At 41.2% G+C, this 22,750-nt stretch overlaps 1 protein-coding gene across 1 annotated transcript in view; it reads left to right on the top strand.

Annotated features, from left to right (window-relative positions):
* The first annotated feature begins 4,920 nt into the window (after nucleotides 1-4,920).
* Nucleotides 4,921-22,750, top strand: part of CPEB4 (cytoplasmic polyadenylation element binding protein 4) — a 120,694-nt gene continuing 102,864 nt past the window's right edge. Inside the window, exons 1-2 of the mRNA XM_088475780.1 lie at nucleotides 4,921-5,395; nucleotides 5,688-7,263. Coding sequence (XP_088331906.1) covers nucleotides 6,148-7,263 — 1,116 coding nt within the window. The 5' untranslated portion in view covers nucleotides 4,921-5,395; nucleotides 5,688-6,147. The remainder of the gene's footprint in view (nucleotides 5,396-5,687; nucleotides 7,264-22,750) is intronic.

Here is a 22,750-nt window from a genome sequence, read left to right as displayed (position 1 = left end):
GGGAGTGGAGATCCGAACGCAGGCGTGCCAAACGGTCAAAATGGGCGTTTAATGGGTGTGCATAATTAACAAAGCAGCGTCATCGACCACGTCAGTTGGGTGTCTTTTAGCCAGAACTGCTCGCATGATTGCGGTAGGAAAATGCAACCACAAGAATAGCGAGCAGTTAATTTGCCTTTCGATGTACTCGATTAATCTAATAAATAGCGGAGATGACGTATGATGCGAGCGGCCAGGGGGCGTTTTTTTAGAAAAAAACGTCCGCTTGTTTTGTTCGCTTGTTCAGACCTAGAGGCGTCAACAGACCGCAAAGAGCGAACGGTCAATTTAAATAGCCTGCCCCTTTTTCTGGTCGAGCGAGGGCAAATAGCGTCCGGCTCTGAATGAGGTCCACTTTCCGGATGCACTTTATATATATATTCAACTTTTATTGATAGGGGACCCCACTCGTTTGTTACTTAGGGGCCCACACATCCGGCCCTGATCTGAATTGATCACTGACTGCAATGGTGGTCACAGTCCCCCCTAAATCACAGCATGATTGACATGCTGCAGTCATTTCCAGAAAACGGGGGGTGGCGGCCCCGTTTTTCAGGTAGTGCTGAGGTCAGTGTCTAACTCTGCTGACACAGATATACTGGCCTTGCAAGCAGACAGGAGGTGGCCATTCTGAGTAGGCTTACCTATAGTCACAAAACTCGCAATGTAGATGCGATCCTGTGTCTTCGGATGCAGGCAACGGATCTGAGATGCTGAATTGAGGTGTCTTTTTCCTTCAGGCGAGTCCTGCATTAACATACATGCCCATAGCGCCTGAATCCAAATGTTGTGTGCATAAGCATACGACTCTGAATCAAACCCAGTATACCTTATGGTGCGTACACATGTAGCGATTTTAAAGAGCAATTTGATCGATACCGTTATCGTTTAACTCGCTCATTAAAAATTACCCTACCAACTTACCATCGACCAACGATGTGTGGCCACGTATGAACGATAGCGAGATCGGCCATCGGCTGTGCATGCCGTTCAACTTGCTCAATATCGAGCAAGTTACTATGTGGCCCCCCCGTGATTGTTGATCGCAGGGCCGCTATAGTCAACGGTAAGTATGTGGTGTGCTGGGTGATCGATATCAATCACCCAGCACACCAGGGAGGGTGCATAACGATCCGTCAGCGATATCGTATCGCTGACAGATCGCTATGTCTGTAAGCACCTTAACTCTTACTGCAACAAAGTATAGGGCCGTACCCAGATGAGTTTATTGCAGCTACAGCTGTGAGAGCTGCATTTGACAATTAGCTGTATCACTGAAAGGAGCTGCAATGAACAGAACCAAGCTGCATGCATTTACATGCATCTGTCTTATAAGGAATGGGTATGTAATGCCTCCTGTCGGGTCAGTAAACTTACCCTCCCCCCCTTTCCCCCTAACCCTCTCTTCTTGTAGGCTAATCCTAACCATCCCCACCCCACACCCTAACCCTCCCTGTTAGTGCCTAAACCTGTTCCCCCCCTTAGTGCCTAACCCTAACCCCTCCCCTGGAGGTGCCTAACTACCTTGTCAGGATTCCAGCATCGGGATTGAGAGCAGCGGCTGCGACATAACTACATCCCGTCTTATAACACATACAACATTTTCAACATCGATTTACCCAAAAGGGAGCTCTATTGTGAGCAAGAAAACAAGTTTGTGTGATAAATTCCCAAAAATACATATCAAAGGCAGAGGCATTTAAGGGGCAGTGCGGGGGCGGCCAGCGTTCCCGGAAATGGGAATGGCCAGCCCAGGGATTGTGTGGACGTACGCAGTCTGCTGGGCTCGCAAGCTGGCCAGCCTGAGTAAGCTGAGGCTTACTCAGCTGGCCAGTCGCCTGGGGCGGTCCTCCATCGCAACCATCGACCACCGCGATGGTGATCCCAGCCGGTTACCTTCGTCGCAGTGCTGGTATCGCAAATGCAGCAGGGGGTGTCATACACCTTCTGCTGCATTTGCTTTATTGCAAGGATCGCAATTGCAAAGCTGCCTGTGTGCAGCTTTGCAATTGCGATCCTTGCTGAATCAGGCCCTAAATGCTTTTTGAATGATTAAACTGTGACTGCATGTAAAAACATTTGAGTACATATTAAAATATTAAACACAGGCCAGAAAAAAGCACTGAGAATTTTTTTTTCAAATCTTGGAGAGTGATAAAGTGGAGAAGTTGCCCATAGCAACCAAACAGCTTCTGTCATTTTGCTAGCACAGCTGGTAAAATATGGGCCTAATTCCAACATGTACTTAATCCAATGGTTTACATACATCTCCGATGGTTAGTGATCTGTGCATGCACAGGATCTGTACTGCACATGTGCAGGGTTTATTCTGCGACTATGGTTGCAGTGCCACTAAGCTGCAGCATGATTGGTATGCTGTGGCCATCGGGATAGGGCAGCAATGGGCTGCGTTCATGTCGGTCCCTATCTCTGGGAGTGTCGAGGCCAGGCTCTGCATTTTGTTATGCAGATTTACTGGCCCGGAAGTGTGAACAGCCTGGCCATCCTGAGGGTTACTCAGATGACTAATGTTCACGCAAGTGATCCGATGCTTCATCTTAGGACACAGCACTGGATCACAGAAGCCAGCAGGAATCGTCTATTTACACAAGATGCCTCCTGCAGCATTACCATATTTTAGCACAGTAGTTACCAGGGACGTAACTAGGGGTGTACGAGTGGTGTGCCACACAGAGCTCTGTGGGCTGCACAGTCACTGCCCCATGGTACCTGCATGTGGCTTGCCTGGAACGGCACCCTAGCATTACTGCAGAGCCACCTGACGCATCCAAGGGATGCTCTGGAGACCAGCCTGTGGATGCTCCGGGCAGTAAGGGCACTACTTATTGGAGCCGATGCCCCCTGGGCGTGACTGGTTTAGGGGCAGATGCGGCACAGAGCCCTGTTACAGCACTCCAAAGACGCAGCTGCTCTGCTACTGCGTCCATCAGGCCCTCTGTATCAGTCCCTATATGTGAATTTAAATTGTTTCTGCTGCAATTGCAACTAATTACAAACTAACTACAGAGAACCTTGGACATTGTGGTAGCATGAGGATGCATGAAGTCACATGTATAACAAAACAGAATGTCGGGCTTTGCTCAGCAGTGCATGAAGATCTTGTGCAATATTAGGTAAACTTTTTGAGCATTGTCATTTATTTCCTAGAACTGAAACTACATTTAGGAGTTCACAGAAAAGCTACTATAGTAAATGTGTCATATCTGCACTTTAAAATGTTTCAGATACAACAGGGTGTTGGTTTCTAGATAATATAAATTAAAATGTTGTGTGTCTTGAATATACAAATTCTTACAGTGTGCAGAAATATGCAGAAAACATGGAGCAGAGGAGAAATTCCAAAATCCCTAAATATTCATATTTTAGTTATGTATATACTATAGTTCTTTTTATTGCAAGTTTATCTAATTAACAGCAAATAAAATAAAGATGCAGTTCTTGCACGACTGTTACAAGTTTATGTAGTAAATGTTTTACTGATTACTTAACAAACATTTCCTAAATAACATCATTTTTACTACTACATTCCAAAAGCGAAAGCAGAATCAGAGATTGTAAAGGTGCGTATCCACTAGATGATTAAAATGAACGATTGAACGATTACATCATATTCATTCAATCGCTCATTAATCATTCATTAATCGTGTAGTTAAGGTGTGTATCAACTAGACGATTAAAATGTGCGATTGAACGATTACGACATCACAATTGTTCAATCGCTTATTAATCGTGCAGTTAAGTGTTGGAAACGACCAGCGACATATCATTCAGTGTGTGCACATTATCCACTGCACGGGATGAAGAACGACATATCGTTCAGTGATGGCATATTATCCACTGCACAGGATGAAGAACGATTGCGCGATTATAATATTGTAATTGTACAGTCGTTACAGTCTGGTCGTTTTCGACATCTGTCATCGCCTTAACATGCAGGCCAACATGCCGATATCGACAGGTTGTGCATGTTCGGGGATGAGGGAGGGTGCCTGCACTGAACGACATATCGTTTAGTTTGGGCACATTATCCACTGCACAGGATGAAGAACGATTGCACGATTACAATGTTGTAATCGTACAGTCGTTCCACTCTCGTCTAGTGGATACGCACCTTATGAGATTCACAAACCTTAAGGGTCACAAGTATGTATGGTAAGTTTAAGTGTAATAATATTGCTACAATGTCCCGTTTTTATAGCCCTATTTATTTTTTTACTGATGGATACAATACCTTTTAAGTGCCAATTATGTTACTTATTGTTGCTTCAGGTCTCTCTTGAAAGTTTAGAGTTTTTATAAAGGAACACTAAACTCAATGTAAAGGTATAAATTATGCTTGTGAAAAGATAAGTATTTTTTTCATATAATTTCTATTATTTTAAGTACACATAATGGAAAAACAAATAATGCTAATATACACCTATTATATTACTACACAGTATAATATATCTCAATCCAGTACAATAATGCTGATTTACTAAAAGTGAGAGAGCAAAATGCAGATTATATCCTGCCTGTCACCAGCAGGCAACACCCAAACCTCCTCTGGCTGACCCTGTCACAGACACTGACTGTTCATGCACTGTTCATCAGCAGTGACCTTAATGGGCGGAGCTAAGAATGGTGACCTTCATAGGCGGAGCGCAGCATCCTATGTTATGTCTACTTAGCGTCAGCGTTTTCTGTAACGTCACCTGCTTCTCCTTCCTCTTTTGACCTTCTAGGGCGTGGCCTGTGCGGCACTAGTCAGGGTGCGATTGGCTAACTATGGCTGTGACGACTGCCTCTCTTCTCCGCCATTGGCTGTCGGTGTACAGAGGGGCAGCACTGTGTCCGCCGACTGCGCGAACCGGAAGCGCCTCTCGCTCCAGCTGGTTGTCATTTCTCTCTGCGCTCGGTCCTGACTAGAAGGACGGGGAGGAGCAGCGGAGTCGAACAGACCCTGGAGAGAGATAGACACACAGAGGGTACCCCTCCCCCGCTCCCGGAGCCTGACACACGGACCCCCCTACTCCTCCTGCTCCCCCCTGACACCGAGACCCCCCCCTCCTCCTCCTCTCACCTGACACACACTAACACGGCGTCGCACTACCATCTCTCTCCTCAGCTGTGACACACCGGGGCCGGGCTGCTGCTGTCACCGGGGCGGGGGACCAGAGCCAACCATATGCTGTAATGTCACTGAGGCTGGGGGCCGAGCTCCTGCGCTAGGGACACAGCATTATCCCCTGTTCAGAATAATATACATATATATACTCCCAGTCCCCGGCAGCAGGCAGAATACTACCCGGAGACAGACAGCTGCTGCCCCAGAATATGCTGCTGGCTTCATGAGGTAATTACTCTGCATGGTGACTGTAGTGTATAGTGCTGTGCTGTGTGGGTGGCTCTGGTGTCCTGGGAATGATGGTGTATGAAGCCATGTATATATGTATGCATATATAGTCTGTGAGGTGTAATGCTAATGAATGCAGCTATGTAGGTGTGTGTATGTATATGTGTATAATATATAAATATTTGCGTTGGTTGCATTAGGATTTTGGTTCATTCTAAAGAGGAAAAAAAATGAGACGTCATCTTACTTTCCTCTCTCTCTGTCTCTTTTCTCTGAATGATGGGCGAGCCAGGGTGCTGAGAGGAGGAGGAGGACATACAGCCAGCTGCAGCCAGGAGAAGATCCTATCCAGCCCCCTTATATTCTGCCTCCATACCTTGTTAGCTGCATGAAAGGAAAAAGCCTCTCAATGACAGAAAAATCCCCATTGATCTCTGTGCTGCACTTAATGGATTGAAGCTGGGGGTGAGGCAGAAGCCAGCCCAGGCACAACCCAGTCTCACTAAACCAAAGAATATTTTGGTATATTCCACCCATTATTTCCTCCTCCGCTTGACAAGACGGCACGCTAGGCTGTGGTAAATGTCTGCAAAGGAATATCATTAGAAGGTGCAGATTTTTATTTTTTTTTTGTAAAGAAGGATATTTGTAACTACCATTATATTTTGGTGAAAGGTGTTCAGAAAAAAATTGACACATTAAGCACAATTTGGCCTCAACCAGAAAAAATATTTTTGTTCTGAAAATTTGTAATGGGGGATTACGGGTTTGGAGTGCTGGTGCAAAATAACACTGGGAATAAATCGGCTTTTCCAGTCAGGTTTCATCCACATCTGCAGCCTCCTCACCATCATCAAAACGCATCCCAGAGCCCCGCTGCTTTTATAAATAACACAGCTGCCAATGGCAGCAATGCTGGATCAGCTTGGCTCTTTCCTGCTCCAGCTGCCCATAACATTCAGGATGAGATTTTGGGGTCAGACAAATCCAAATCTCAACAACAGGAACAGCAAGAGTCCTTAGAAAAACAGCAGCTTTCCCCTAGCCAAAGCCAGGAAGCAGGAATTCTACCTGACCCTGAGAAAGTGAAATCAGAAGAAAATCAAGGAGATAGCTCTTCAGAAAATGGCAAGGAGAAAATAAGAATAGAATCTCCTGTGTTGACAGGGTTTGATTACCAAGAGGCATCAGGGCTTGGGTCTTCAAATCAGACCCTGACTTCCTCTGCATCCCCACTTACAGGTTTTAGCAACTGGTCAGCTGCCATTGCTCCTTCTTCTAACACTATAATTAATGAAGATGCAAGCTTTTTTCATCAGGGAGGGGTCACTGCTGCTTCAGCAAATAATGGCGCTTTGCTATTCCAAAATTTCCCTCACCACGTGAGTCCCGGTTTTGGAGGTAGCTTTTCTCCACAGATTGGACCCATGTCACAACATCACCCCCACCATCCTCATTTTCAGCATCATCATAACCAACATCAACAGCAAAGGAGGTCTCCTGCCAGTCCACATCCTCCCCCATTCCCTCACAGAAATGCCGCTTTTAACCAACTACCCCATTTAGCCAATAATCTCAACAAGCCTCCCTCTCCATGGAGCAGCTACCAAAGCCCATCACCTACACCATCTTCTTCATGGAGCCCAGGTGGCAGTGGATATGGAGGCTGGGGTGGGTCCCAAGGTAGGGATCACCGTAGAGGACTTAATGGAGGAATAACACCATTGAATTCCATCTCACCCCTAAAGAAAAATTTTGGAAATAACCACATCCAATTGCAGAAGTATGCCAGGCCCAACTCTGCCTTTGCACAAAAATCTTGGATGGAAGACAGCTTGAACAGAGCCGACAACATATTTCCTTTTGCGGTGAGGATATATGTATTGTATGTGTTTGTGTGCGTGTGTATCTCTAAATATTAAGTACAAGGAAATTAGATGGGAATGTGATGTGGGGTTATTCTCTTCATTTTATGCCAACATCTTTATAATCTTAGGTTTGTAACCGACCATCAGTGAAATGTAGCATAATGGTTTGTTATTTTTGCTGGAATCATTAGAGCATTGTGAAGTAGAATTGTGCATAATTTTGGCTCTTAATATACTGAATGAAGTAATAGTACATTCACAACTTCTCATGATGTTACAGCTTCTGTATTGCAAAACAAAATTTGCAAGGTTTTAAACAGCAGTTAATGTAGAGGCCTCCAGCAGAAGGTGGGAAATATGCAACACTGTATATTGACTAATTTAACAAATTCCCTGTTTGGATCTGTAGAACACAGCGTTTTCTTGCATGGCATGCCTATGTCTCACAGTGTAACTGTAACTGATAGCTGGGTTCCTATTTACCAGCTAATATCAATGATTGCGTAATGCTTGACCTTGAAATATTGCAGCAGAGCTACAATACTTGCCCATTGCTCAGCAATTGTGCAGTTTGATGATAGGCTTAGGCAGTGCATTGCAGATATCACATCAGCTCCTGGCAATGGCCCATGGCTCTAGGGCTTTTAAAAACAGATAAAGGGATCTTTTTAGTTCCAAAACAAAAGCAAAGACCAACATTTATGTCCATTGTTTTCAAATATTTCTCAAATGTGGTTAAAAAAATTAAAACATTTTAGTTTTTAATTCTGGCATCTTTTCAACTGCAGTAAGCATTGCTGCTTTATAATTTCCTAGGCTACCTGTGTTACACATACTTACAATTGAATGATTTTCAATGTGGTGGTTTTTTTTTTTTTTTTTTTTTGTACATATATGGAAAAGAATGCATCCAGGCCACAGCACCTTCCCATCTGAGCACAACATGCAGTAATGTCTTAATTATCTATCAATCAGACTAGAGCTACTGTAATTTTATATACATTATTAGCATTTTGAATAGTTGTGTATGTTTATATGTCATGTTTTATACATTTTCTTATTTTTTTTTTAATCCACTAGCTTGTGGTTGTAGTATGTGTATGAATGGTTTGGATTATGTTGTCAGAGGTGTTAAAAAAAACAAAAAATATCAATTTACATTGACTTCCTATGAGAATGCAGGTAATTGCTAGTATCATTGGCAGCTGTTGTACTGTTTTTACATAGATCCATAGGATGGCTTCCTTTATGTGTAGCAATTTCAGGGTTGCAGCATAACCTTTTTCTGTAGACTTGTCATGGCTATATTTAGTTCAGAGACTGCTGAAGCATCAGCTCTTTTTACACTATGAAACCAAGCCTTTGGTATATAGTTACTTTTGTCCCATTATTAATGAAACATCAATGGAATTGTCTATTTGTAGAAAACCAATACATTTAAAATGAGTAACAATTTTTTTATTTTTTTTTAATTTATTGATAATTTTAGTCAGTAAATGTATCTAAAATGCATACTCAATGTTTAATGTTGTTGTGCAGGCGGAATATAGCCTTGCATTCGCAATTTCTCTGCAAAAAATGGGAGAATTGTCTCAGCTCGATTCATAGGGGACAATTCAATTAGCGGTGATATCTTGTCGAACATCCTGCCATGTTCAGCTGTGTACGTATCCATCTCTGAGGTGCAGGAAAACTAGTGATGTTAAATCACCTACATAGACTATAAATGTAAAAGTTGCAGATATAGGGCCTGATTCAGCTTAGGACGAAATTGCAAAGCTCACACAAGCAGATTTGCAATTGCGGTAATGCAGCAGGAGGCATCACGCTTCCTGCATGTATTACTTATCCAAGCTGCGTTGTACAATTTGTGAGAGCATTGACCGGCTAAGTGACCCATGGAGTCACGCAAGCCATCCACCGCAGATGAGAGAAAGGGGCTAGGAAATCTCCGTCAGTCGACGGAGATCCTGGGCTCTTTCCCTCCCCGCCCACAAATGGCAGCAGACTGTCAATCACTGACAGCCTGCGTGCAAACACGCAGGACCTGTACTGCACATGCGCAGTACAGGTCATGTGCCTGCGCAGATACCTGACCTTCGGGAATCTGCGTTCACCAGTGCGGGATCAGGCCTGCAGTGTGGAATGGAAGATTGCATCTCCAGTACTTGTACTGTTTGTGAAATTGCCTGGTCTGCCACTCCGGGATCTGACTTCTGGGCCTGGCACATGTGATGCTTCACGAGGCTTTCAATAGTCTAAAACTGGGTACACACTATATGGTGTGTCATCCATTATATAGTTCTGATGTAAATTGTAATGATATACAGTATCGTATACATCCGTCGTTCATCGAATCATCCCATCTTCTGTGCTGCGTGTCGCAGACAATTGCATGTCCGCAAGATATCTCTGTCCAATCTTTCATGTGAAGATGTCATCTGGACTGCCAGTAAACGACATGATAATTGTAGTGTGTACAGGAGAAAAGACTAATTGGATACAATCCTTTGACATGATATATCGTGCCGTTGTTCATAAAATTGCATAGTGCGTACGCTCCATATCGTGTGCCCTGGGATTCAGTGAAATGGGAACGACCCTGCATTGTTTGTTACATCATTTAGTGTGTACCCAGCTTTACAGTCATTGCAGTGCTCTAAACTTGTTTCTTTTAATTTTGCTACATTTATTTACATTACACATGTCGTTTCTGAAATGTGTTTTACAGTGTAGTAGTACTATTAAAAAAAAAAAAAAAGAAAAAATTAAAGAAAATCAACATTTAAAGGTTGTGAACTGTAGTGAAAAACCATACACCTAGCTGATAACATGAAAAGGAACTTTCAATAAAGGTGTCAGTGCTTGTCCTTGAAAGTACAAACATGATTATATCTAGCACACTAGAAATGGGTCTGATTTCAGAATTTAGGATTGCAACCCATTGTTAAGGATCATCCATTTTGCAAGTCCCTAATTACATGAATGCTTTAGATATTGATGAAATGCAGGTAAAACCATGTGCTTTCCACTCTGTACATATGTGGGTAATTAGGTAGTCATAATAATTGAACCACGTTTTTACATATAATGTACTTACTGGTAGCCTAATTTACAGTGCCTTTTAAGACAATGGCATACAGTATGTTACATAAAATAACCTTCTGAATGTGAAGGCTGTATGCTTTTATGCCAATGGCTGCCCCACCCTCTCCTCCGAGCATCACACTACTGCAATTTGACAGTCACTGCTATCATATTGTTGGTACTTAAAGTATTGTTGCTATGATGCAAGGAAGAGGATAAGTGTAGCTTTTATTCCTGTCCATGGTAACCAGAAGAACAACTACAAATGGCTGTTTGAAACGGCATTTATTAAACTGCATCTACACCTCCTGAGCCAAGGCTTTTCTATGGGGATAAAAAGTGTATTGCAATTATAAGTCTGATATGTAGACACCCATTAGAAAGTCAAAATCTTTAGTTTCTTTAGAAACATTGACATTGTTAATTTTAATCACATAATAGGTAACTTGGTTATTGGTGATCGTGTTCAATTCAGGTAAAACACCAGCTGAAATACATTTTGCAGTGTTTCTTCCTCCTGATCTCTGAAATTGCAAATATTTCTGGGGGTCGGTCATTACCAATGCCCGTCTGTCCCCCCCCCCCAAATAAAAAAACAAAGAGAGAATTACCTAGTCAACTGTACTTTATTTTCAATATTTCCTAACATAAGGTTTGCAATAGACTGTTAAAATAATTGCAGCTGCTATTTGTCATTAATATAATAGGATATCACTGAGTTGAATAGCTGGAATGCTTAGTTGTTTACTGTATGTCTACAGTACTATGCCCTTTCACTTTTGTAGCAGGTTGCCATGTGTAGAAGGACGTGCTTCTCTAAGTAAATAAGCAGACTGTGCATTTCTCTAAACTAGCTCTGCCTAGCTGTCAGTTACCGAGAGTATTAGTTGCTTTGTACACTAGGGCATGCCGATGTCACAACAGTGCAGTCTTGTTTTTCCTGTGTCAAAAGTTTCAGGACCCTTTCCTCAGATATGAGATGATTTGCACGCATCTAACTTATTTGTAGAATCAAACTTCTTTTTATAGATGCATTTTAATGTGCATTTAGTATATTTTGCAATATTAAATGAACTAATCAATCTTCAGTTTAAAACGTTACATTTGTGTTGTGCGGGGTTAGTAATAGACCCCCCAAAATTATCTATTTTAGAAACTAATCCCTTATCGGTATCTCTTAACCATTGTTTTAGATGTTGTAGCACAAATTAGTTTTCATCTTCAATAGGTTTGCAATTAATTTGACTTGATCCACTATGCATCTGTTTGCGGTCACTGTGTTGAACTGAGCAGATTACCAGATAATTCAATATCTTTTAAAGCTAAAGTATTATTGAAAGTCAATTAGCTATTGTCTGTCCTTGTTTGTTTATGTGAGAGGTGCCTGTGTTATTGTTTGTATGTGTTGTGTGAATCTGTGGAAAGTCCTTGTAAATTGTGTCACCTGTTTGTTCAGTATCATGGTTGAAACATTCCTCTTAAGAGAGAGTGGTTTTGTAAATTGATCAAAGGTAATGTACTATTCATTTAAATGGTAGGACTATACAAATTTGTGGGTCTTTTTTTTTTATTTTATTTTTTTACTTTCCTTCCTTAGCATGACTGCTAAATAATATAAACAGACTATAATATGTAATTACAGCCCAATGACCAGATTATTATACCTAGTGTTGCACAAAATATACAAGATTTGTCAAAAAACCTGAACTTAAGAACCATCTCTGCTGCTCAGTAATAGATGCTGGAGAATTGTAAGTCAAATCTCATTCATTCAGATTAAATTAAACATCAGGTTGCCTAAAACACATTAAAGTAGATGTTGAGTATAGCAAATTGTGTTGAGTATGCCAATAAATTGTTCTATAAATTTGTTATATTTGAGTGTTTTTATTGCAATAGTATATTAAGTGCAATGTTATAATACCTTTTCTAACATTGTCTAATTTTGAAATTAATATATACTAATCTTTCCACTGCTGCCAGTCTTGTAATTTGAAGGAAGATCTACTGTAAGTAGAGAGAGAAGCTGTTAAAGCAGAGCTCGTGCAAAAAAGTGTACATAGTCTTCTACTCAAGTTGTGGTATTGGGGCAAGGGGTACAGTGCAATGCAGCTCTCCTCCGGATATAGAAGAGATGCTGCCAGGAAACATTTGTATTCAGTACTGGGAAGGTTTGAATGTATGGGTTAGTTTTGGAAAGCCAATCTAAAAAGCTATGGGAATTATGTTATTCACAAGATGTATATATTTTTTCTTAAATATTTATGGCAGCCATTAAAATATTAAGCTCCATACTAGATGGGTAGATACAGGTAGTTTTTGAAATGGCCCCTTACTGTATATATTGGAGATACTGTTCTTTCCCAGTGTCACTGGCAAGTTGCATGCAGTTAATGTTTTCTGATAGGGGCTTACCTGTAAGGCCTGTGACTATCCTGGTGCTTCCAGTATTCTATGTTGAGCTGTTTCTGACAGCTAAACGGATTTGTCTTTCCCATGTCCAGTCTCTTGTGTTACATATCCAGGGATACTGTAACTGAACAAAAGCACTTGCTTCAGGAGCCAGGCAGAAAATAAAGGATATTTCCTGCATAATCCACTTGTTAATAACGTGATCCTTTGTGTGGACACAATTGGGGGTAATGTCAGGCTAATAAGATACTAGAACATAGTTATCTATTTGTTGGTGTATGGTTCCTAAAGTGTGTGCAACTGTGACAAGCATGTTTTTGCAGTCTACTGCCATTTAGAACAGGGATGGGGAACCTCAGGCCCGGGGGACGTATAAGGTCCGCGGAATCATTTGGCCTGGCCCTCAGAGCTTTTTTCCGCTAGCCAAAAATCTATGAAGCAGTGCCGTCTGGAGCGTCCTTAGGATGCTTCAGACTGTCACACCGCTGCCCTTACCACTCCCCTGAGCATCCTCAGGATGCTCCGGGCATTGCTGTAATCACCCGGCAATTGTGGTCCCCCCCATGTGATGTCGCACGGAGGGGACGTGGCCTGCACCAGGAACGGGAATAATGTTATATATATCAAAATGGCCCTCGGCAGTAAAAAATGTTCCATGCTCTAGCAGGCGGATAGCTTAATTTAGACCCCATGAATAAGAAAATTGGAAAAATACTTTATTCATGGACAGCCATTTAAATTAAATTTGGTATTTCCCTGATTTTTCTCTATTTATGATTTTGGATTCTCATATGTAACTCCCTCTTTTTTTTTTTTTTTTTTTTTTTTCCTTCCTTCCTTCCCTTCCTTTTTCTTTTCTGTACCCCATATTTGTTTGATAATTCAATAAAAATTATTTAAAAAAAAAAAAGTTATTTTTATATCCTCAGCCTCCAGAGTTCTTAGTTTGCGGAAAAAGAAATTTCAGACAGACGTTGAAGAAAAAAAATAGATAATATCTAGTGAAGGAGCATAATTTTATGCAAAATGTGACTTCTTGTGTGTTACTACTTTGAACAGCATTGTTTCTTCATGTAAGACTACATCATGCTTTTGTGTGACTTGAAGAGACCTGTAACTATGGCTACTTCTCTGGATGGTAGATTGGTAGTCTAAATACAGCTTTACCAATCTTCCTTGTGAAAGTGATTTCCATTTGAAGAAAAATGTGATCCCATGATATGCCTCAAGGATCGAAGGACGAGTTAACTCAACTCTCTTCCTCATGACGCAAGAAGTTTAAACCAGGAAGACCGTTCAAAAGCCAGGAAAGCTATTTTACTTTTTAATCTTTCAAGAGGATAAATTAAATGAAAAACAGGCAACCTCAAAATGAATATTTCCAGTATCCGAGAACCATAGCTAAGCATAAAAAGTGTACAAAATGTAAAACTAGGAGACAAAATCGGGACTTTTGCCTTAGCTCCAGTATGTTACTGGGACAAAAGTTTGTCACGTTACCCCTTGTCAAGATCTTTTAATAGTATTTATTTGCAGTATGCTGATCCTCAGCAAACACAAGTATTTTTATGCAAAACCGTTTCTCAGAAAGTCCATGACATGACCTTAACATAGAGTATATTCAGGTTGATTCTATTTAGGTCCTTGCTGCATCGCAACAAAGAATACTAATTATACTCTGGGTTCTCCTGCTCATTCCTCCACTAAACAATCTTTCAATAGATTCGGAGATACCAAGAATTAAGAAAATAAAAAATCGGAGTGCCAGATGTGTTTACCATTCAGATGCTGAAAGAGCTACAATAAAGCTAAAGAAGGAGACTAGCCTGACCAGTAGGAAACATGAAATTAGTCTCAGCATTCAAGGTATTGGGTAAAGTGAAAGTATCAAACTAATCTGTTTCAAAAACAGGTAATTCTAGCAAATGTGGGAGGGCCTCAGCAGATAAGGACTGTCAATCATCCACAAATGTATATTTTATCAGCAAGTGCAATATAGCTTTATTCCATTCTGCAGTGTCTTTTCAGCCCTGCTAAAAAGCAACCAGCCCTTGCTAAAAAGCAACAAGGGGACAACAGAAGTAAAGCTGGGTACATACCAATGGAATTATCGGGCATTTTGGCTCATTGGGGTGATGCAATTCAGCGAGATGCTGAATAGCCTCGGAAAGGTGTTCCCGCAGCAATTCACTGCGCTGTTAAGTCTGACTGAAACCACTTATATTTGTGAAAGAAATTTAGCACACCTAAAGCTGGATGTTTAGTTGCACAAACCGGCATTCCCTGACTAAAGTACCGACTGCACGAAGCTGAAAAACAGCATCTGGTTCGGCACTTTAGTCTGATTTCTCAGGAGGGTGCGAGAAGAAATCATTTAGTCGGGCTAACAGCATGCAGAATTGAATAGCTTCGGGAACTCCTTCCCCGGGCTATTCATCATCGTGCTGAATTGAATCACCCTCTAGAATAGCAAGTGTGTATGGAGGCATGTTGGCTCATAAGCAGCTTCAAATGCTCCTACAACGAACAGATCGTGAGGTCAGGATTTTTAGTCTTGCTTAAAAATTGTTCCCAATCTCCTTGAAGAAATCACACACTGAGCAACCTCGCTGAATCTATACTTAACAAGTGGGTGATAAAACATTCGATTTTGAATATGACTGCAACATTAGGCACTAATTTTGGGCGATGAGCTCTGGCTTGCAGTTATCATCCCAGTTCATCCCAACTGTGTTCGATGATGTTGATGGTCAGGGCTTTGCACATACCATTCAAGATCTTCTACATTGGGTGGCAACAATTCACTAGAATTAGTCGTGATTAGTCATAATGCCAAATGGTGAAGCATTATTCATCACTCCAAATAACTCATTTTCGCAGCTCTAGAGTCCAATGGCAGTATATTGTGATCAGAGGCTTGTGCATGGCTGCTTGGCCACATAAACTCAATCCAAGAAGTCTTCTATGAACAGTTCTTGTGGTGCTGATCCTTCTATAGGCAATTCATAACCTTACTGAGTTTTGTGACTGGGGATCGACTATTTTATGTACTACAGATGTATCCTTATACACCTAGCCTTAAAACCCCATGCAGTGCTACATACCTGGCACGAGCAGTCTAGTTTCTTTATCTTTTTCACCCAAATGTGCATCCTGGTTGTGATGTGATGCTACACAACCACTTCATGAGACTGTAGTGAATAATTTGATATGCAACACTTGTATGTCCTGTGTGCAACGGAGTCTGAATCTGTATACAAAGTACTATGGAACTTGGCATAAAAAAAAGTTGCGGCCACTGAATCGTAGCACTTCGTATACAGCCAAGTTGCAAGAACCTGAAGAGCCTAGAAGGACTGTTTTGGCGCAACTTCATCAATAGTGTTTGTAGACACATCTGTTTATGCTTCAGCACTCACATAATCTTTTTTTTGTGGTTTACTGCTTCGCGGCTACTCCTGTTAATCTCAAACTTCACATTTTAGCATTGCTAGAGCTGCCATGTCAACTTTGAATTGTGTTTATTGTGATCTCCTGGACTAACTCTAATCTAATCTAAAAATATATCTTAAGGGGACTATCCATTAGCAGATTTTTCTATAACGATGAAAGACAAAATATTATCCCTTGAAAATTCCTGGGGCTGCGGTGACATATCTGTCATGTACATGACAGATTTTTGCAAACGACGAACGATATTGCATGACAACATTCAGGGAGAGGATTTTTTTTTTTTTTTTTAATGTTTCTATGAATTTTCATTAAAAATATCGTTCGTCGTTGACTGCTTTTAAACTGCCGATAATTGACCAACATGTTGGAGAGACGAAAGACACAATTTATCGGCCACAGGAGTGCGCATCTGTCATCGTTCAATCCAGTAGCAGATGAACGACTGAACGATATATCGTTCAGTCGTTCAATTTATCTGCTAATGGATAGACCCCTTAACAGTGACCCATAGTACATATATAACATAACTTTTAGTAACTTTTTAAGACCGCAAAATATATATATTTTTTTAATAAAATAGTGTACATGTGTTAAAACCAGTGTTGTCCACAATTATTCATAGTTCTGATTGATTTATATCTCCGATTCAGTTATATATACCACACTATTATTTATTGGGATGTATAAATTATCCCAAATCACTTCTATTTTATAAACCTAATAAAATACAAATCTGAGTGATTGTAAATCACAATATAGATTTATATACCTCAGTCAATATTTCATATTGTATAATTGTACGCCCTTCACCCCCGTATAATTCCATTAGTTATCATGTAGAACATCAATAGTTTGAAAGGCTGACTATTGTCACAATTTGGAGATGGCTGTGTTACAGTGTAACCATATTGTTCATTTAGGAACTCCGCAAGTTCCATTCACTGGCATATCAGTAACTCTCATATCCATTTAACTACTGCCCTATCGGGAGCTGATTTGTCCGCAGCTTGGTAGATATATCCATTATAACTATTTATCTATATATCCCAATTAGTGCATGCTTGCACTTATCCCATACAGTGTACACTTTTCTCTCACTAAGAGCTAATACTCGTACGGTACAAATCAGTGTTATTCATTAGATATCTCATGAACATAGAAATACAGTTTAAGCAATCTATTGGTTACACTTTCATTTGGACATGACTTGGGTTTAAGTGTATCTCTATTGTAACATCTGTCTTGGCATGACTTGAGTTGTAGCAAATTACAATTAGGTATTATCAGAGCTGTAGCCTATATATATCGTTGCTGTCTGCTGAGATATTGCAAGTGAGGTCTTTTGCATCTCACTATTAATTATTATTAATGCAGATATTCAAATAGCGTCCCACCAGATCAGGGTTGCATTAAATTGGATTTAAAAATAAAGATGAAAAAAAATCAAAAACTGATCTATTTGATTTAAATCAGATTTTTTTGGATTTAAATAGGATTTTTGATAAAAACTTTTTTTTAAGTAAACGTTTTAATTTTTTTTTTTTTTAATTCTTGCCAAGTTATCATGATGTGCATTTAGCTTAATCATAGTGATTTAGGATAATTTATACATCCCAATACATAATAGTGTGGTATATCTAACCGAATCAGAGCAATAAATACATCAGAAATATGAATGAATAATTGTGGACAACATTGGTTTTAATTCACCTACACTATTTTATTTAAAACATTAAATAAACATTTTGCGGTCTTAAAAATAGTTTTTAATAAGTTATGTGTTATATTCACTATGGGACACTATAAGATATATTTGTTGATTAGAATTAGTCCATGAGTGCCCTATAATAGGAATACTTTGTCTTCTCGTTTTAACTGTACTGTATTCCTGGGTGTACCTTCCCTTAAATTATGTACTACATTATAATGTAAACCAAAGTCTGTGCGGATTTTCTCCCCCCCCGCACCCTCCCCCCCCTCCTTTTGACTACCGTTTATGTGTGAGGTGGCATCCTATGACAGTGCCACACTGAAATTCACTGAGCGCCTCAATACAGTCCATTCTCCTGCTAATGTTTGACTATGGAGATTATATGACTGCTTGATTTTATGCAGTGTTTGGGCAAACCTACTAAGCAGGACTGACTGTGTATACATCCATCAGCCATACCATTAAAATCAATTACTGGTGAAGTGAATAACATTGATTATCTTGTTTCAATATTACCCATTGAGGGGTGGGATATATTAGACAGCAAATAAAGTCCATTCTTGATGTTGATTTGTTGGAATCAGGAAGAATTGGTAAGTGTAAGGATCTGAGCGAGTTTGACGAGGGCCATATTGTGATGGCTAGACGATTGCATTATAGCATCTCAAAGGTCAGGTCTTGTGGGATGGTCCTGGTATACACTGGTTAGTAACAACCTAAAGTGGTCCAAGGAAGCACAGCTTTGACAGGGTCCAAAGGCTCTCATTGATGTGTGGGGAGAATGAAGGCTAACCTGTCTCTTCTGATCTCACAGAAGAGATACTGTAGCACAAATTGCAGAAACAAGTTTATGCTGGCTCTGTTAGAATGGTGTGAGAACACAAAATTGTATTGCAGCTTGCTGTATATGGAGCTGCGTAGCTACAGTATGGTCAGAGTGCCCATGCTGACCTCTTTCCACCCCTGAAAGCTCCTACAGTGGGCATGTGAGCATCGGACCTGGACCATAGTACAATGGAAGAAGATGGCCTGTTATGATGAATAACATTTTTCTTTTACATCATATGGATGCCCAGGCTTGTGTGCTTTGTTTACCTGGGGCAGAGATGGCACCAGGATGCACTCTGGAGAGAAGGCAAACCGGCGCAGGCAGTTTGATACTCTGGGCAATGTTCTGCTGGGAAACCTTTGGTCCTGCCATTCATGTGGATGTTACTTTGACACATGCCACCTACCTAAACATTATTGCAGCCCAAGTGCTCCCCATTATGGCAATGGTATTTACTGATGCCAGTGTCCTCTTTCAGCAGGATAATACGTCCTGCCACACTGCAAAACTTGTTCAGGAATGGTTTGAGGAACATGACCTATTTCAAGTTGTTGGCTTGGCCTCTAAATTCTCCAGACCTCAATCCGAGAGCATTTGTGATATTTACTGGAAAAACAAGTCCAAGCCATGTAGACCCCACTTCGAATCTTACAGGATTTAGAGGATCTGTTGCTAACCTATTGGTGCCAGATATCACTAGACACTTAGAGATCTTGTGGAGTCCATGCCTTGACGGGTCAGAGCTGTTATGGTGGCACAAAGGGGACCTTGGGTCACCACCGAGGGTGAGTTGTCAGTCTCACCCAGAGCTTCAAGAAGTAGTAATACACCAACTGTTATTTGCTTAGCAGCTTGGTCACCTTTGATCTCTGGGATGACTGTTGGCAGTGCCTTTGCTTATTATTTGTGCCCCATTTGAAATGAGCTATCTTAGACATACAAAAGGATAGGAAAGGTAATGTAATTTGGTATTGTAGAGAAGTTTGTACTTGGACAGGGATAGGTGACTCAGCAACTGGAGTTCAAGTTGGAGTTGTACCCACAGTTAGTTGTGCTCTCAACTTAGTCTACAACCCTTATAACCAACTTGGCTGTACAAACATTGTATATATACTGTGCTGCCATTACTGGACTAGGTCTGTCGATGAGAGCCCAAGGATCCTTTGATGCAAGGACATTGCTGAATCGCATTTAAAAAAAAAAAAAGGCAGTGCAATTTGTTCCCCAACGGCACGTGCAGTACAAAAGGTCAATAACCTTTTTGTTAAAGACTTAATTGTTAAGCATATCTTGGTCACCTTCTGCAAATAGTTCCAAGCAATGTTACAGCAATAGCAGAGGTGTGTGTGTTTTTTCTCCTGCAGTAAGCACGATTAGCAGACCGCATTATGTAATATTTGCACTTTCTGTTGCAGTTATGAGAGGTTTCGAAATGATATGACCATTTTTGGATTTTCAGGACTTTTATAGGGGTATTCAATATGGGAGCGATAAGTCCGTTTTTGCGTTAATATCGGAGCTATGACATCATTATCGGAGGTTTTACTTTTACACCTTATTCAATATCAAAGACTTATCGCAGTTTTGAAAAGTCGAAGATAAAAACCGGGGATAAGTTTTCACCATTGAATAGGTGTCGAAAAAAAGTGCAGAATTGGAGTTTAGGGGTGCAGGCTTAAAAAAAATAGCCTGCACCCTTCAGAATTACTCCTTGAAATGATCTGTGTCAAAAAAATAAAAAATCGGGACACCCCAGAAAAAGCACTTTGAATTTGGGGGCCAAAAAAAAAAATGTTGGGGAACAAAGTTGAAAAATAGCGAACTTGACTCTGGGGGGGTCCCCAAGTATACCCCAGGTGTTTTTTTTCATTGCAGCTCCTTGCGCAAGTGGGTTTTTCATGATTTTTTCAAGTCTGTTTAGCAACTTTAAAATATGCTGACCCCCATTTCCAAGTACCCCAAATTTGCTGGGCATAGTTATTTTTCCCAAAAAAACATTCTAAATGCTCTTCTGCACCACTTTCTTCAAAGTCGCATTTATGCACTTGCCGCGGCTATTAGAAAGCCCGACTTCCTTCAGGAGTTAAAAATGGGGGTACCCATAGTGATCCCCCATGTCTAGACATCCCTAGAATATTTCCAGAAAATTCCCGTTTTTGTTAACCTGTAAAAATTTAGGGAAAAAAATGACATAAGGTCCCCCCCCAAAAGCCAAACCAGCCCCACGCTTGCCAGCCAGTGGTGGTTTCTAATAATACGGGGAACAAAATGTGTAGGGTTCCACCGTATTTTAGAAACCAACACCAGGCTGCAGGGACTAGTGCTGGTTTTAAATATAGGGGGCAAAACGACGTGGGGTACCCCCTATATTTAAGACCAGCACCAGACCTAACCGACCGGGGGTGTAAGGCCACAGCCCGGAGACCCAATCACCGGGGCTCCAGGTCCAAAGCATTACACCCCAAGTCGGTCAGCGCAAGCCGGTGATCTCGGGGCAGTCGGGGACCCCCCCAAAAGGGTCCCCCCTCTCCCGAGCACCACAGGCTTACACTGAAGCCTGGGGCTCTTCCCCATACCCCTTGCTTGGTGGGTATGGGGGTAATAGGGGGGCCAAATAATGTAACACTATTGTACTTCACAGTGGAACTACAAGTGCCAGCATGCCTGCCATTTTGCACTTGTGGAACTACAAGTGCCAGCAGACATGCGGCACCTGTAATTTCACTGTAAAATAAATAGTTAAAAAAAGACAAAACACCCACACCGTGCCCAGTATAAGTTTTACATACACCTACCCATTCACACATACTTACCTATACCAGAAGTTTCTGTCCCCTTCTCCAGTAGAGATCCTTCAAATTTGGCCCTGTAATGAAGATTTCATACACTCCTACATCCAGCGCTGGTCTCCGCAGTAATCCATGAGATTAAAAAACAAAAAATACGAGTTACCCGATCCACGCTACAAGCTATCTGTATCACACATACAGATAGCTCCCGAATGGCCGCTGCTGGGACTTCACGGGGCATTGCAGTCCCATCAGTCAAACAGCGGCAGCGCTCACTGTAGAGCGCCCGCTGATTGGCTCCGGCAACTGACAGTTCCCACGTGGGCTGATTCACCCACGTGGGAACTGTCAGTTGCCGGAGCCAACTTCGTAACTTTACGCAAATCCAACTTTGGAGTTTCCCGTTTTCATTAATTTTATATTGAATACGGGGATAAGCGGGAGCGCGCCCGATACTTTAACGCAGGTAAAAACTCCGATATGAAACGTTAACATCGACAGTGAAGTTAACGTTTCATATTGAATACCCCTCTTAATCTTTTGACTGCAGGATAATTGTGCAAACCAGCACGATAATCACACGATAATAGTTTCCAGCCTAAATAAATTATTTGGGCCGTTTTGGTTATAAAACTTATCCGATCCACTCAACCATCGATCAGACAACTTGATGCCGTGACTGGAGTTCGCCTCTGTACGTCATGCAGTGTATGGAGGTCTTTGATTATTGGACTGTTGCTCCTCTCTTCATCCGTCTGCCTTGTCGTCTTTACTGATTGTGTAGTGTATGGCCTGATTTAGGAGTTTGTATGTCGGTTACTTACTTTCAAGTCCACATGGATGTCTTTCAGAATTAAGTTGCTTTTCTTAAACAAAAATACCAAGGGCTTCATTTATAGTTAGGAGCAAGTTCATCTAAATAGTGCTAATTTACACCTGGACAAATCTTGAGTTGTAATGGGTCAATTTATTAATATTCACATGTTCCGTGCGATATTAGCACCCATGATCTCATTGCAGTATGCGATATTAATGCTGGAATGTATTGCACATGCGGGGACAAGCACATCCCTGCAATGTGCTTGGAGTAAAGTGACTTCATCATTGGTCCCTTCACTCTAGCGGGACTCCTGCTCATGTGCGGTCTATAAACCACGCATGTGCAGCGGCCATTGCTGCGGAGGGTCCCATAGGAACCTTCTCTCA

Source organism: Taudactylus pleione, unplaced genomic scaffold (assembly GCF_031769625.1).
Source record: "Taudactylus pleione unplaced genomic scaffold, aTauple2 ptg000178l, whole genome shotgun sequence".
NCBI lineage: Eukaryota > Metazoa > Chordata > Amphibia > Anura > Myobatrachidae > Taudactylus > Taudactylus pleione.
The sequence above is the reverse complement of the archived record's forward strand: the minus strand, read 5'-3'. Positions and strand labels throughout refer to the sequence as shown.